The sequence below is a fragment of the Brachionichthys hirsutus genome, chromosome 21 (genome assembly GCF_040956055.1).
Source record: "Brachionichthys hirsutus isolate HB-005 chromosome 21, CSIRO-AGI_Bhir_v1, whole genome shotgun sequence".
NCBI lineage: Eukaryota > Metazoa > Chordata > Actinopteri > Lophiiformes > Brachionichthyidae > Brachionichthys > Brachionichthys hirsutus.
Window position 1 is genome coordinate 5597548 of NC_090917.1, and position 15920 is coordinate 5613467.

The 15920-nt window shown below is 45.1% G+C and overlaps 2 protein-coding genes across 2 annotated transcripts in view; both read left to right on the top strand.

The window, feature by feature from the left end:
• LOC137910439 (E3 ubiquitin-protein ligase BRE1B-like) overlaps positions 1-6722 on the top strand; it is a 7177-nt gene extending 455 nt beyond the window's left edge. The window contains exons 2-13 of the mRNA XM_068754875.1: positions 94-213; positions 328-507; positions 685-820; positions 1590-1711; positions 1817-2082; positions 2196-2313; positions 2435-2584; positions 3949-4161; positions 4251-4376; positions 5325-5465; positions 5555-5656; positions 5974-6722. Coding sequence (XP_068610976.1) covers positions 94-213; positions 328-507; positions 685-820; positions 1590-1711; positions 1817-2082; positions 2196-2313; positions 2435-2584; positions 3949-4161; positions 4251-4376; positions 5325-5465; positions 5555-5656; positions 5974-6150 — 1851 coding nt within the window. The 3' untranslated portion in view covers positions 6151-6722. The remainder of the gene's footprint in view (positions 1-93; positions 214-327; positions 508-684; positions 821-1589; positions 1712-1816; positions 2083-2195; positions 2314-2434; positions 2585-3948; positions 4162-4250; positions 4377-5324; positions 5466-5554; positions 5657-5973) is intronic.
• A 1420-nt stretch (positions 6723-8142) lies between these two features.
• Positions 8143-12557, top strand: si:rp71-1c10.7 (uncharacterized). The gene is made up of 5 exons (XM_068754183.1): positions 8143-8224; positions 10995-11093; positions 11205-11348; positions 12107-12156; positions 12427-12557. The coding sequence occupies exons 1-4, from the start codon at positions 8143-8145 to the stop codon at positions 12145-12147; spliced, it is 366 nt and encodes a 121-aa protein (XP_068610284.1). The 3' UTR covers positions 12148-12156; positions 12427-12557.
• Positions 12558-15920: the final 3363 nt, after the last annotated feature.

Consider the following 15920-nt stretch of genomic DNA (forward strand, 5'->3'; position numbering starts at 1 on the left):
TCATAGTGAGCAGATCTGTGCGGTGAATTGATGTACGCGTTTCAGATGCTAGTTTGTGTCGCCTTCTCTATAACATATTTACTCTTATCTTAGTTTGAGAGTTTAAATGCAGAGTTGGAGCATAACCAGGAGTTGGCAAATAGCCGAATGGCAGAGTTGGAGAAGTTGCAGGTGGAGCTCCAGGAGGCTGTGAGGGAGAGTGAGAAACTCAAAGTAAGGATGTCATCTGCTGTTGCATTAGAAACATGCGTAACAAGAACCCTTTTCATTTTCTGGAGATTATTGATTGTTAAAATCTAGGTCTTCACTGCTATCCCGATTTTTCAGATGGATTTACGGAATATTCCAGAGGAGGTTGTGAAAGAGACTCTAGAGTACAAGTGTCTGCAGTCCCAATTTTCCCTTCTGTACAACGAGTCTCTCGGTGTGAAAACGCAGTTGGACGAGGCGCGGGCGCTCCTGCTTACTGCCAAGAATGCCCACCTCCGACAGATTGAGCACATGGAGGTAAATATCGGCGTTGATCTCATGAGAAAACGGCTGTTAATCATCAGTTACGATACCACATGGCTGACATCTTTCACCATTTCACATTTACCTTTGGCGTATTGTTGCCGGTCCGACTATCTTAGCGATGTTTTTGCCACTGTTTTTACAAGCTCTTGCTGTTTCTCTGCTGTTCAGAGTGACGAGCTGTCCCTTCAGAAGAAGCTGCGGACCGAGGTCATCCAGCTGGAGGACACGCTGGCCCAAGTGCGCAAAGAGTATGAGATGCTGCGCATTGAGTTTGAACAGAACCTGGCAGCCAATGAGCAAGCAGGTACTTTTTAAAACGCCAGTGCTTCGACAAGAGGGAGTGGAAATTGGAAAGAAAGAACACACGTTCATATATCGGGCGCTGTAGCATGCGGATCAGGCATAAGATAAGGGGTGCCTTGCTCAAGGGCACCTCAATAATGCCATGAAGGTAGACTGGCCCCACTCCAGTCGCCAGTCTACACTTGACTTGAACCGGTGACCCTCCGGTTCACAACCCACTGAGCCGCCCCAAATGATGCCAAGTTGTTGCACAGAATGCATTTTATTAGCATCTAAATCTCTGCTCGTATTTAGTCGGAGTATAAGATGATGATGGTATGCTTGAGAACTGCAAAAGGACTTTTCGTGAGACTTTAATTCATGAATAATGTACTGGTAGTTGTTTTTATTTATTAGTTTACATACAAAGGTTTGTGTCGGTGGTTTTATTTTATTTCTTGCAGGCAGTGTGATAAATACAAACTCCACTGTTCTAATGGAATAAAAAGTAAACTTTTACTCGGATGTATGTTTAAATTAATAGAGAGTGCAAACTCATGACTGTAAATAGCTAAAACCTTCGGTTAATACTGTAAGTATTAACTAGTAACGCTCTGAATATCAAGATGCATTTTGATCATCAGAGTCTTGATTGTTTCATAGCACTGATATTATAGGAACCTTGTAAAGCATGGGGTTTGTAGCATATCACCTTGTTGCATTTTGCAGCTCCGTATTAACATTGACGGTGCCGTGCGTCCGTCGCTAATCTTTTGTCTCCGCTCCCAAAGGACCAATCAACAGGGAGATGCGACACTTGATCAGCAGCCTGCAGAACCACAACCTGCAGTTGAAAGGGGACGTGCAGCGCTATAAGAGGAAGCTGAGAGAAACACAGATGGAGATCAACAAGGTAGCGGATGTGAAGCACAGATGAGTGTTTGCTCTGCTGTAATAAGTGCGAGTCAGAGCCAAACTCTTAACATAGTGACGCACTTCTTCCTTCTTTTATTGACAGCTGCGTTGTCATAGCGGCGACACGGGGGCCCTGACTCTAGAGGAGACGACAACTGACAGCATGGAGGTTAAGAAAGAGGACGATGAAGACCTGGAGGAAGAGGAGGAGAGGAGGAAGGAACTGGAGAGACAGCGGGCCCGGGAGAGGGAGAGGGAGAGGGAGGCTGAGCGAGAACGAGAGAGGGAGCGCGATAGAGAGAGACAACGAAGCGACGAGCTGAAGAGGAAGGACTCGGACACGCTGAAGATCCTCAGAGTAGAACTCAAGTACGTCCTGTTTCTCAATCTGCCGTCATTTATAACAACAGAATGTTTAGCCATAATAAAATAGCGGCGCCCAGCTACATGCAGGAATGAAACGTCTCATGCTTTATCCACAGAAAAGCCCAGGAGTCACAGAAGGAGATGAAACTCTTGCTGGACATGTACAAGTCGGCTCCAAAGGAGCAGAGGGACAAAGTGCAGCTCATGGCAGCTGAGCGTAAATCTAAAGCTGAGGTCTGTTCCTTGGTGTGTTATCCTCCTGACGTTCTCTTCCAACATTTATTTTGGCTGAAAACAGTCAGATATTGAAACAGACGTTGCACATGATTCCAAATCCCCGCCTTATCTCGGCCAGGTCGATGAGTTGAGAACGAGAGTGCGAGAGCTGGAGGAGAGGGAGAGGAAGGAAAGCAAGAAGCTGGCGGACGAAGATGCCCTCAGGAAGATCCGAGTGGCAGAAGAGACCATCGAGCACCTGCAGAAGAAACTGGCCGCCACCAAACAGGTGTGTGTGGTTTTTTTTTAACTCTTTATTTTAAATGCAATCTATGCACATGGGAAATTCCTACAAATTAAATGTCATCCAATGAGTATAACATTTTCCCAAGTGACCCGGAGTCTAAATCTGTTCTGCTTGTAATTTAATTTATTAGGCGTTAATGTATATGAATTTTTTTCCTGCAATTTTGAGCTGTAATGTTAGTTATTAATCTCTTGTCACTCAAATACTTAAACAATTACATGATGGGGGACACATGTCTTACTAATAGAAAACTTTACTTGTGTAATGGGTACACCCATGTTATGTAATGTAGTACTTTTAATGACAGCAGTCCTACACTGAATATGAAACCCTAGAGGATTTGGTTAACAGAATATGACTCGCATTAACTTCACCCCAGGCATCCTGAGCGTTGCTCTAAGTTTGCAAACATTTAGTTGTAATGCCTAAAATGCACGGCTCTTGTAAAAGTTGTTTAACTGTCGTTCCATAAATGATTCCATTTTACGAGCGTGAAGCAGACCGATGATTTCTGAACACCTGCTGCTCCTTGATTTTGGGAGGTCTGACAAAACGTAATTAGGAAAAGGTGGAACGCGGTTTGAGCCGACGCTGGTTCATTCGCCTTGATTTCCTGCCTTCCTATGTGGCACGGAGTCGAAGCGCAGCGACTCAACCGGGATGGTTTTCATTTGGCTTTCCCAGTTCCAGCTGTGCAGGATGGACAGGTTGCCAACGCGAGCCAATAAACAAACTACTTGTGAGTTCATGAGTTGTGTTTATTGGCCTTAGTTGTCCTGTAAATAGGCAACATGAACAAAAAGGGCTCAAGCTTAGCATGTTTACGTTTTCTACCCGCACTTGTAGCATAGTAACCGACCCAGGTGTGATTTCACCAGACAATATAGAGTCAAACGGGTTTAAGGTCATTAATCAAATGATCTGATGACTGGACTCGGAAATTCAAACATCTGTTGTTCCTCACGTTAACAGATTCCACGCAGCGAGCTCGGACCTGCGTCACTGATTCCAATCAGTACGCGTGTGTTTGTGTTTGGAACGGGAGACGCTTGTGTTTAAGAGGAAGTTTTGTGTCCGCAATGCTTGGTCGTGATTGTGTTCGTTCAAAGTCAGAAATCTCAGAAAGGTTCAAAAAGCATTCATTTTGTGTGGGATGGATCTGGGCCGAGGAAGAGGTCTGGAGTTCTCATGCAGATCCGCTTTGAAGCTTTGTTTGACGTTACAACACTATTGGGTTAATATGTTGAATAACCCAAACTGTTGTGAGGAAGTTCGGCTTCTCCTCTTCGACACGCGAGTCCAGGAATGGTTTTGCGTTTCGATCCCTGACTCCTGTTTCTCTTGAGGAGGAAGAGGCCCTGCTGAGCGAGATGGATGTAACTGGTCAGGCCTTCGAAGACATGCAGGAGCAGAACAGTCGACTGCTGCAGCAGCTACGGGAGAAGGACGACGCCAACTTCAAGCTCATGAGCGAGCGAATCAAATCCAACCAGATCTACAAACTGCTGAAAGAAGAGAAGGAGGAGTTGGCGGACCAAGTTCTCACATTCAAAACCCAGGTGATGCGATGGCCTGTGAAATGCGTCACCGGTCGCTCTGATGTGTGTGTGTGTGTGTGTGAACTGTCACCGCTGCTTTGACTCTCCAGGTGGATGCCCAGCTGTTAGTTGTGCAGAAGCTCGAGGAAAAGGAGGGCGTCCTCCAGAGCACGCTCGCTGCTCTGGAGAAAGAGCTGTCTGTCCGCACACAAGCACTAGAACTCAACAAGAGGAAGGTGAGAGGAGACGAGACGTCCCGTCAAACGTGTCGGCTGTGAAAGACCGATTTGATCACTGCCAGATGTTTTCAAGACTCTGAGCTGCTTAAGTATCTGGACAAAGGCGGGTGCCAAAAATCACACTTTGCGCATAGCATCATTTTTTATCACGCTCAGACGCTTGTTTAAATTTGTGACTTTCATTTGTGGCGTAAAACATCACATTGATAAGGTATATTTTAACTTAAATACTGTTTAACACTGCAAATGCATGTACGAATGTACAATACTTGTTTATTTACATGACACACGATTCCAATTTCATTCACATTTGCGAGTAATTTTCCAAATCGGAACAATGTTAAATAAATAATAGAAAACACACAAGTGGTAGTACGTTTTAACTGAAATCAGTCGTAGCCTGGAAGCTACGTGGAGGATCCAAGCGTGGTGTGATTTGGAAAACGTGTGCAGAAATGGAGAACATGCACGGTCGGCAGTAAACAGGAGAAAACGTCTATGGTCTCACTTTTGTCGATGCACGAATATCGGAACTGGCGCTCGCCGCATTACAACGCAGCGATGACGGTTGCTGTTGCAGACGAGGTCGTCTGTGTGTGGCTTCGTTTGGCTTCGTTTGGCTTCCATGAGCCAGACAAGAAATCAATACGTTCTGATGCGGAGCCGAGAAGCGCGGTGGATCCAGGGATTTTTTTTTTCTCTATTTCTCAGAGTTCCCTAGGAAATATTCCACAATCCATGATGTAAGAAAATCACATGCGGATGGTGTTATATAATTGTGTTTATAAGAAGCTACGGCTCCAGGCTCTGCTGAATCACGTATTCGTGGCAGATGGCCTTTTGTTAAATTGACGTGTATGATTGTGTGGCCTTAGCGGAGGCTCTGAGTGCCACCCTAATCAGGGTTTTCTTAAATGACTGCATCCGGTTCCTTCCTCGCTGCAGGCGGTGGAGGCTGCCCAGCTGGCAGAGGACCTGAAAGTGCAGCTGGAGCACACGCAGACCAAGCTAAAGGAGATCCAGGTCTCTGTGGCTGAGAACCGCACAGCGCGGGAGAGGGAGAGCAGCAACCTGAAACGAGCGCAGGTATGTCAGGATGATTTAGGGATGCCATTCCAAACTCGCGTTAACCCTCAAGGCTAATTCAACCCTTTTTTTTAAAAAATGAATTCTAGGAGGACCTTTCCAGGCTGAGACGCAAGCTGGAGAAACAGAAGAAGGTGGAGGTTTACTCGGATGCTGATGAGATCCTGCAGGAGGAGATCAACCAGTACAAGGTGAGAAATTTACGGCTTTAATCAACATCTGTTAGTGGCGACGGAGTCGTAAAAATAGCAACACCTTTCTGGCAACATCTGCTACGGACAGAGGTCAGTCTTGGGAAGAAGAAAAAAAATGTCGTAATGCAGAATACACCTTTTCTAATTTGCCCGAATGACATAAATCCTTTCTTGAGACTGGGCCCAGAAAGTGAGCTCAATCCTCCACTTAGTGCACCGGGAATGTCAAGAATGATCCCGGTTACATCCTAAACATCGGACTGGAGTCAGGATTTAGCCTTTAGCCCGCATTCAATGTGTTTATTTGTCTCCAGGCCAAGCTGCGCTGTCCGTGCTGCAACACGAGAGACAAGGAGACCGTGCTCACAAAGTGCTTCCACGTGTTCTGCTACGAATGTCTGAAGATGCGTTACGACACCCGGCAGAGGAAGTGTCCCAAATGCAACTGTGCCTTCGGAGCCAATGACTTTCACCGCATCTACATCACCTAATTCGCTGGGAGACAGGAGAAGCGACAGAAGGAACTGGAGGAAGGAAAAAAAGTATAATGGAAAGACAAAAGGAAGTGCAGATTTATTTAAAGAGACAGACATTTCGGGGGGGATATCAAACGCGTTCGACTCCCAGTTTTAATCACTCATTGGAAAGTTTTATTTTACCACATTGTCATTCCCAGTCAGTGATTTAATTTGGTGACCAAACACAACTGAGTGTTGTGCTGTAGTTAATAAACACACTTTTGTGCGCACGGTGGTGTTCTTAAATGTTGAAATGCTTGATGTTGTTTTGCTGTCTTTGCTGATTTTAACCATGTTAAACATGCTCTCTTAACAATCTCGGCCTGGTTTATGTACATTCTTTAGGTTTTTCTAATGTACTAAAAAAAAAAAAAAACATGTGGATGCTGCTGTGGTCTCTATTGACCATCATCCAGATGTTTGTTTTTATTTTGTATTAATTCCTTTGTCCTGCTGGATATTCTGTCAAATCTTTGAAGGTGAAGTTTAAACTTCCGAATGCAAAGATGTCATCCTTTACCGATTAAATATGTTTTAATACATAAAGCGAAAACAGCTGGGATTGTCTTGCATTTTTTTTTTTATAGTATAGTATTTACAATCCCTGAGAAACATCGGCTAGTTTGGCACCCAGTCAGCACATACAGGAGTGTTTGGATCGCCTTGTGTGTGTGTGTGTGTGTGTTCATCCTGTTGCCATGGTTCCTACTGGAGAGTTTGACACAACATCTGCAGCTTATAGTGCCTCATTACTGACGAAATCACTGCAGTGGAAACTCAGCTCATATGGGTGTCCTTAGTGGGGCCGCGCTGCTCCAGGTCCGCGTTCCAAAAAGGCTCCAAAAAGGTTCTCCGTGACGGTGGAGCACTAAAACATCTGTTGGACAACATGCTTCTAGGCTAATTGAGTCACATCCTCTATTCTGATGATGTGAACTATTTATTGGGAGCTTTGGTCAGCGTCTGTTTGACGTTAAGCTTTGGTGGGAAAGACGGGTTTGCACCATGTTGTGCGCACATTAAAAAAAAAAAAAAAAAGTTCCAGGCTCCGGAGAAACGGAGGGAATGTGTGAAAAGGAAAAATCACCAGGCATTTGGGAACAGTTAAACGAGACTGCAGGCACGATGTATGTATGCAGGCGGGCAGTGCGCTTTTTAAAATCATGTTCGTGTGTTGTAATGAATAAAAACGTGCTGAAGGATGATGTTACCGTGGTAACCCCTCCTGGTTTTATGCGTAAAACCTGTGACATAGTGCTAACCTGATCGCCTCCAGGCATGCATCCATGGCTTTGTTATTGCATACTTGCGCTCCAGCGGGCTCCACCCCGGCCCCGGCCCCAGACACTAATAACACCGCCCCTGCGGCAAGGACACTCTTCAAGTGTGAGATTCCCCAAAGCCCGACGCGGTTCGGTTTTATGTGCGCAAGATCCAAAGAGCTTAAGCAGCAAATCTGCGTTGCCTCAGTTCCTCTCTCTGCGTATTATGGGACTCTCCACTCGTGCCAGAGAACTTGTGTTTTTTGGCACGGAGGGAATGACGTCGCCGGGCGTGGTAATAACAATGAGAACAGTATTAAGTTCAGAGAAGAATGTCGGGATCAAACCTGTAAGGGCGCGGCCAATAATCAATGAATCGGATCTGTTCAACCGGATGAGGTTGAATCGAACCTTTCTTGCTCTTGAAGTGAAACACATGAAGCCACATTAAGTGCGATAGAGGAGTTTCCTGTGAGCGCGCACAAGAGAATCCGAGCGCAGTACATAGGAAATGAGTCATAGGCGCTGAGCTGTGCGCGTGGGTGTGTGCGCGCTATTAAAACAAGGCGCAGACTCCTCCGGGTGACTCACTCTGATGCGCGCTTTTCCATGCTCGATCCCCAATCCCAGCGCGGACTGTTAATCAGATGAACTTTCGGGAATCGTGTGGCCGACAGCGAGCAGCTCTCCCCCCGCACACTCCATGGCTTCACGCGCTCTCTGCGCGCTCTGCGGACTCATCATAGCGGCTGCGACCAGCGTTCACGTCGTGAGCGCACAGAAAGGTAAGTTCCATAAGACTTGATGTTCACATTCAGACTGTTGGTAATAATAATAATTTTTAAAAAAAAGTACGTTTTATGTTCATTTCTGAATTTGATCCGTGCGCATTTGTTGGTTGTGCTCGCCTTTGAGGACGTTGCGCGACATTCCGGTGGGTCTGGCCTCCCTTTATTGGACGCAGATAGCGAGTCTGCTTCACAAAGCCGCTTCCTCAGCTGCGTTTCTCACCGGTTCCGCATTCCGATCGCCTTATTTCACCCCATCCATCCGCGCCCCGGGGAGAAGGACAGGCCACACGCAAAGAGGGCGCACTGGCTGCGTCCGTCGTGCGTAAAGGTCTACTTTTTTCTGTCAGAGAGAGAAACACCATCAGAAAAGGGCTTTTCACTTAATGCAGCCCCCCCCCCGGAGAACACTAGACTCGGTTTACTCTGAAAACACTAAATCCGGAATAATCACGCGGGGCTTGGAGCATTGCCTCGGATCTTTAAGTTGCCAGATGCATTTTAACATGCTAAACTCGAAACATGCTCCATCTATAGCCTCTCCCGTGTGAAACCAACTCTACATCTGGACCCCCCCCCCCCCCCCCCCCCCCGCCCTTCCATCGCATGACAAAACACAGCACCCCACACCCAAAAAACAACATTTGTCAGGGAAGGTGCTGAGTTATGCCAAGGTCTCAAGGGTTTAGAGAAAAATTAGATTATGTTGCTTGTTATTACAAGGAGCAATCAGACCTGATCCATAATCAAAGTCATAGCCTGCAGCTATAGTTCAAGGTGGACCTGGATTTGTATTTGGAATCACACTAGAATGATGTACCGCTGGGCACCGACACGCCTACATATGCAAGTCGATGAATTAAAACAACTTTCTTAACATAAAAGGTTATCGCTCCAAACTGTATTTTCTGGTTGTCAAAAACCAAAGTGTTAATTTGAGTGACATTAAGTTCCACTTGTATGTTTGCCGGTGCGGGTCAACCAGCGGTCAAGGTTCGCATCCTTCCCCCGACCCTTTGAATCCAGCTGGGCCTGCTGAAACGGTGCAGAGCTGAAATCATCATGTGAAATTCTCTCAAGGACATTTACAAATTGTTACTGTGACCACGACTATAAAATGAGTCACAGCAGTTCTGACGGGGGGGGGGGGGGTGTGCAGGATGGAAAGTCTCTGCGGGCCCCAGCATGTGGCGGCAACAGTTCCAGAGTGAGAGGTCAAAATGCTTCAAACATGAAGGCGAAGCGCCTTTTCACTGCAGCTGGTTAAATAATTACCTGTGAAATGTGACCAATGAGAGACCCATACAGCCAAAGACCCAGAGTTTAAATCGAAATCTAACCTGGAGAGTTTTTATTCATAAACGCCAAAATCACAGTGCGATACAATCTAATATATTGAATCTTTTTTAAACCCACATTTGCATCACAGATGTCAATTTATCTCAAACTCAATGCCTCTAGTATGTAACATGAGCTTTCTGTGACGCACAAGCAAAGATAATCCCTGCGGTGACATCACTATGACATCATCGGTCTTCCTCTGTGCATGGCCACAGAGACGGAGCAGCGCTCCAATCATGTCGAACCGGCCAGATTACAAACAGGACGCAAAAACATTCCCTGATATTTCAGAGGCTGAACGATTAATTGATGAATGGAAAAATCAGCCGATAAACAAAAAATAGAAAGTCACATAATTAGCTGCAGAAATAACTCAAAGTACATTTACCTCCAGATCGTGTTTCTCATTTTTTTTATACTTCTACCTCGCTCGTCTTAGCTAATAAGAATCACAAAACTACCCCCCCACCATCTGCATGATGTTTTCATCACCTGCTGATGTCACCGAAGAAGCGCCGGTTTCTCACACACATTCATTTGATTACTTTTGGTTTACATCAAACTGGCCTTCCAGCTGAATTCCATGCAAACGTTGACTCAATTACGGTTGTCTTTGCACACGCGCACACACACACACACACACAAACACAGGCACACGCACACACACACACACACGGCACTGAGAGGCAAGAAGGATTTCTCTCACTGGATCCATCCTGGGATGATTTCCTTGTTGTCTATGTTTGTGTCTCGCGTAGTTTCAAAGCGTCTTTGTCGGTCGTGCTTGTTCCTTCCAGTGTGACGTCACAATTATCCAGCTACTTTATACCAAACCACAGAGTTCATTAATACCTCCTTTTAACCAAAGCCAGGAAGCAGAGGGAAAACCACGTGCTGCTAAAACGCTGAAATGCGTCTTTAGTTTAATTCCTTCCTTATCACCTAGGAAACAAATATCCGGCTGTCTGGCTGCCACAAAAAGAGATGAAGCCCTCCATTGTTTCCTCAGAGGTGGACGTCTTCTCTCCGGGGCCACATCCGCCGTCGGCTTCTGTCTCGCAGACGTGTTCGTTTACTCTCTGGAAGTCGTGCGTGTAAACAGAGGGAAAAACAATTCCGCCGGGGAAGAAGGACCCGGTTAGCAGAGGCTGCTCTTCACACGCCGTCTGCCTGTCGGAGTTGCATCAGAAGTCTCAACCGGAGGACTTTCCCAGTCTCGGTTCACGAGACCGAGCCGGAAGACGAGGGCCTGTTCGTTTAGTGGATGAGCTGATTCCCACTGAGTTGATTGTCTCATTTTATTTCCAGAGTTAAACAACTTTGATCGGCATCTAAATTGCTCCACAGAGCCAAGCATGTTGACTTTATAATGAAAAGTGTCTGACGTGACTTACAGAGGACGCCTCGTGTTTTTTTCTGTTTGCAGGTCAGTGCGGCAAGTTAGAGTTTTGGAACTCAGATATGCACGGCTGTGTGCCGTGCGCGTCGTGCAAGCAGTATCCAAAGACGCCATCGTGCAACACATGTAAGAACCAGGCTCTGGGAACGTAAAGAACGTCCTGCCACGATCAAGGATTACTTTGGTATCCTTGATGTACCTTCTTTCGGTTTACGGTCGTTTCGTAACAACCAACAGGTAAATCTGTGGAGGACTCACCCGACGTGTGGAAACTGGCGGCCATCACCAGTTTCTCGGTGCTGGCTGTGGTGCTGGTCGGCGCCGCATTGATGATCGGGGTCATGGTGCATCGACACAAGTCACACAAGCGGCCTCTACGTGGTGAGATGCTTTAAACTCGAAAGCCGAGATAAATCACAGATTTGGCGATGGACATTTACAATTAGATATATTTTTTTTGTTTTGTTTCCCATTCTAAATCACAAAGAGAGTCCCACGGTCGCAAACCGAGATTGTAACCTTTCTGTGTCCGGCAAATTTAAATGAGGTGATGAATTAGATTTTCGGGAGATTTGTCATTTTCCATTACATTCTTACGCCGCATGCCTCGGAGTCACATAAAGTGTAGGGGGGCCAGAAACCTTATTTATGTGACATCCAACGATAATAGGGGTAAGTTATCGGTGAAAGGTTTCTCTGCGGTTGAGCACTTCTTTAATAATCATGTCATGTCCCTGCTGCAGCTCTCGCTAGGCCGAGATGTGAGCAAGCTGTGCTGCTTTCTCTTTTTTGCTGGAAAGGCTTTTGCAGCTGTGCCACAAATCAAAGAACGGCACAGAACACAACTTTTATCAGTTTGTTTCAAGCGACACGGCACAGGCCTTTCTTTTTTTCCCCCCCTTCTTCTTCTGCAAGGCAATTTTTACACGTCACAGGTGCAAACAATTACATTAATGAGCGGGCTGCTTCAGCCGTTCCGGTTTCACGGCCCCATTAATGCGCCTGCTGTCCATTACTGGGACGCAACCCATGCTAATGTTATCGCTAACGCTTTTCATCGTACGGACAAGTCAGAATGTTTGCAATGCAAAGAGGCCTTCAGCTAAATAAATTCTTTTTTTTTATGTCTTTTGCCACAGAACCCATTGAGGAAACTGCAGGTCCGCTTTATCAAGCGTAAAACGTTTCAGTAAGTGGTGGTTTCACTTTGTTCGTATTAAAAAAAGGTCTGGACATTGCACACATACAAAAAAAGTCAAAACTAAGCATCCAGATATTGATCATAAAGTCATCAACGCTGTGCATGCTTTATTGATATAGGACTTTAATGCAAAGCAGTAAATATCAGCAGGTTCGGTCCAGAGGCCCGATCCCAGTCATATGGTTTTTGTTATAAACAGCTCGTAACATGACGCAATGTGAAAACAAAGATAACTGAACCGTTGTCATGGTTCCACAGCCTCATCCTCCTCTGGAAACAGATGTGACAGAACCAAGGAGTTGACTGCTTCGGACCTGGACTGAGGAACCTCTGCAGCATGAACTCTATACTCTGACAGCAGGGCTATCGTCGCCATCGGAATCGGACCTTTTTAATTTATAAGACTGTCGATTGAAGAGATGTCTCTCATGCTCGCCGTCGGTCCGACGGTGGGGGGGGAGGGGGGCGTGACTCACGACAACCAGCACTCAACGGTAGCAGCGTCCCATTCCTGCTGTCATTCTTTAGATTTCCGTGCCTTCATGTTCCACTTCGGTCACGTGCTGATCTTGGAGATCTTTGAGGGTTAGCAGATATTTGAATTCAGTAGAAAGATTAAACCACAGGACTCCCATGAATGTAAGACGGTTTGCCTGCGTTCCAGCGGGGTTAGATCGGGTCCAACTGTCTCTTTAGGATAAGTCATGCTGTTAGGCACATTAAGGCCATTTGAATGTAGCTACTTTTACAGGTGAAACGCATCCTAGCCTCCCAATCCTGCCAGTACCTCCATGTACCTCTTTCTTGTAGTAGCCTCGCACAATAAACTGCATTCCTTCACTGTTAACGGGTCTCCCGAGACCAACACAGACCCTGTATTGCAGGTCATTACAATATTGTCTGTTTAATGCTACAGTCTCAGAGCTGTTCGGTGGACTTTCTCCATCGCAGCACCAGAACTCCCCCCATACTGTCCCAGCGTCCGAAACACGAGACACACGACCCCGAAACGCTGACGCGTGGGAATGTGGCAAGGAATGCAACACAGTGAAGAAAACGGCGCTTGGGAGCGTTTTCGGTGGAGCTACCCATCACCAAGCATACTAACCTAATGTTTCTAGAGCTGCGATAAGGCAAAACATACACAAGTATAGATATGTCTAAGTTTGTAGCAATTAAATGAGATCTATATTTGGGGAGGGGTTGTTGTTTTCCACCTTTTATTAAATAGCTCTAGATGTTTTATTCATATCATCGTGCAGAATGTGGTTACTGACATTTAATGTGACGGACACGCTTTCAGGTCATTTCTACGAATCGTCTGCTTGCAGGTAAACTTCCTGCCATCTAGAAGAGAATTCATTTAAAATACGGATTGTATTATTATTTATTTTTACGTACCTTGCAGTGTCGTTTTACACAACCTGCGAGTGACAAGCACAGATTTAAAAAGGGACGCATGTGAAGATTTGTGTTAAACTTCCACCAGGACAGCCGTCTATATTACCGAGCAATAACTAATCATTTCCCCGCTTCCTTCTTCTAATTGTATATACTGTACATGCACTGGCTTCTTGTACTTAATGCAAACCTATTAACTGCTTTGTGTAACAAATGTATTTTCACAATAAAACTGACAATTTCCTAAAAACAAGGCAAAACCTGTTAATATGCAAACGTTTTCTAAATATGAATTAAATAGTGAGCTGACATATTTGAGCACTGAAAACACAACGAATCAGAACATGTGGTCGATGCTTTTATTTATTATTATTATTTATTTCACAACCGCTAATCTGACATTTCTGCTGAAGACATTTTCCACGAAGGCAAAGAGATGGTAGTGACGTTTCAGCGCTAATATTTACAGACTTCTGAGATTGAACACAATCACGCGCACGCACACACACACACACACACACACACACACACACACACACACACACACACACACACACACACCGGGCTGGGATCGATGACAGTGGAGAGGAATGTGTTTAAGTGCCACAAAGGGATAAAAGACAGAACAAAATTTACAAGCTCATGTGTGAATGACTCATTTAAGATGAAGGCCGCCATGGCAACAAAAAACAATGCTACAGCGGGATCATCTACAACAGGGGTTTCCCAACCTCTTCTCTGCCTTGCACCCCTAGAAAAGTAATATTTCATAGGCAGATACATTTATTTAAGCCAAGTGTTTAAAAGTAGTAGCAGAAAAAAAAAAGAAACACATTTAAATGTACTTATTTTGGCTAAACTGAATAATCCACGGTTTCGCACCCCTCCTAAAAGTTTATCGCTCACCCCCCTGTAAGGAACCCCAGATCTAAAACATTCATCACACATAAGACTTTACAACTGAACAAAACGGTGGTTACAATGACGAGACGAAACTAAGGAGATGCACCTGAACTATACTCGGAGCATATTGCTTAAAGATTCTAACCTGCGAACGAGGCGAGGCTCGACAACCGACGGGTTTTCTGCATTATCATAGACTTCCTGTCCTCCATTGACTACAAGTCTCTAATCTACAAATGTGCAAATATAATATCTAAAAATCAAAACCAGAAATAAGCAAACGATGCACAAAGCAGCATCTGCGAACTGCTCCAGCCGCTCTAATTGTCTTACAATTGATCTCTGTCTGAGTTTCTATTATTACAGTGTCTTCTCTGCACGTGGCGTTAAGTAGCAGTTGCGAGGCAGCGCCTTCAAATGAGGTATTTCATACATATTCGTACAAGATGCAATGCGTAAGGCAAAAAGAAAATCTAGATTGCTGTAAAATAAACACTGCTACATTTCTGGAAAACTCCTTCAAGAGCAACAGGCACGTTGAAGAACTTGGCAAAAAAAAAAAAAAAATCAAAAATAATTAAACCCAGAGATCGTTGCTGATATCCCAGAACGATTGGGATTCCCGAACAGATCGGTCCACATGAATCCATAAAGCTCTATAAACTATAAAGTGTGTTTATAGTAATACTTGTGCTCGTCAGAAATGAGGCATTTTATTTGTCTGAAAATACAGTCCGTCTATTTGATTCATGCGACGCGTTTGGGAGGAGAGACAAGTCACGGACACGAAAACAACTCGGTGTTCCAACAAATCAAAGCCATCTGTGGATTAGGAGACACGAATCTGAGGTGAAATTAAAAAGCAAAGGAATGGCCATGTAAAAAAATCAATGCTGTGATTTACTTTAGGCCCCGGCGGTTCAGTGTGACCGATGATCTCAAAGGTTCAAGACGGATCAGGACTGCAGGTGAATGTTGCCGTGACAACTACCGGTATGTAATTTAACCAGGCAAGTTAATTGAGAATTAAATCTCATTTGCAATAACGACCTTGACCTAAGTTGCATGTTTTTTTTTGGTGGTGGGAGGAAGCCGGAGAACCCGGAGAGAACCCACGCGGAGAACATGCAAACTCCTCACAGAAAGGCCCCGAGATGGATGCTGTGAGGCCACAGCGCTATCCACTGCGCCACCGTGCTATGACATTGATGAGTTAAGCTATGGGTACGCATCAGGCTCCTTTTGAAGGTTCCCCCTGCCTGCTGCTAGAACTACGAAGCGGACCCGTGGAAGTTCCCTAAAGGCTACACGAGTCGTGGATGTTATTATTTCATTTACATTTAGAAAACATTTCCTAATAAAATACACAGTAATTAATAAATTAATAAATACATCCGTTTTTAGCATACAATGTCGCTCGACGAGAATGTCATTAGCGGGACTATTTA

Coding starts and splice junctions, on each gene's coding strand:
- si:rp71-1c10.7 (XM_068754183.1), top strand. CDS start 8,143: ATGGCTTCACGCGCTCTCTGCGCGCTCTGCGGACTCATCATAGCGGCT. Junction 11,094..11,204: donor GACGCCATCGTGCAACACAT/GTAAGAACCAGG, acceptor AACAACCAACAG/GTAAATCTGTGGAGGACTCA. Junction 11,349..12,106: donor ACACAAGCGGCCTCTACGTG/GTGAGATGCTTT, acceptor CTTTTGCCACAG/AACCCATTGAGGAAACTGCA.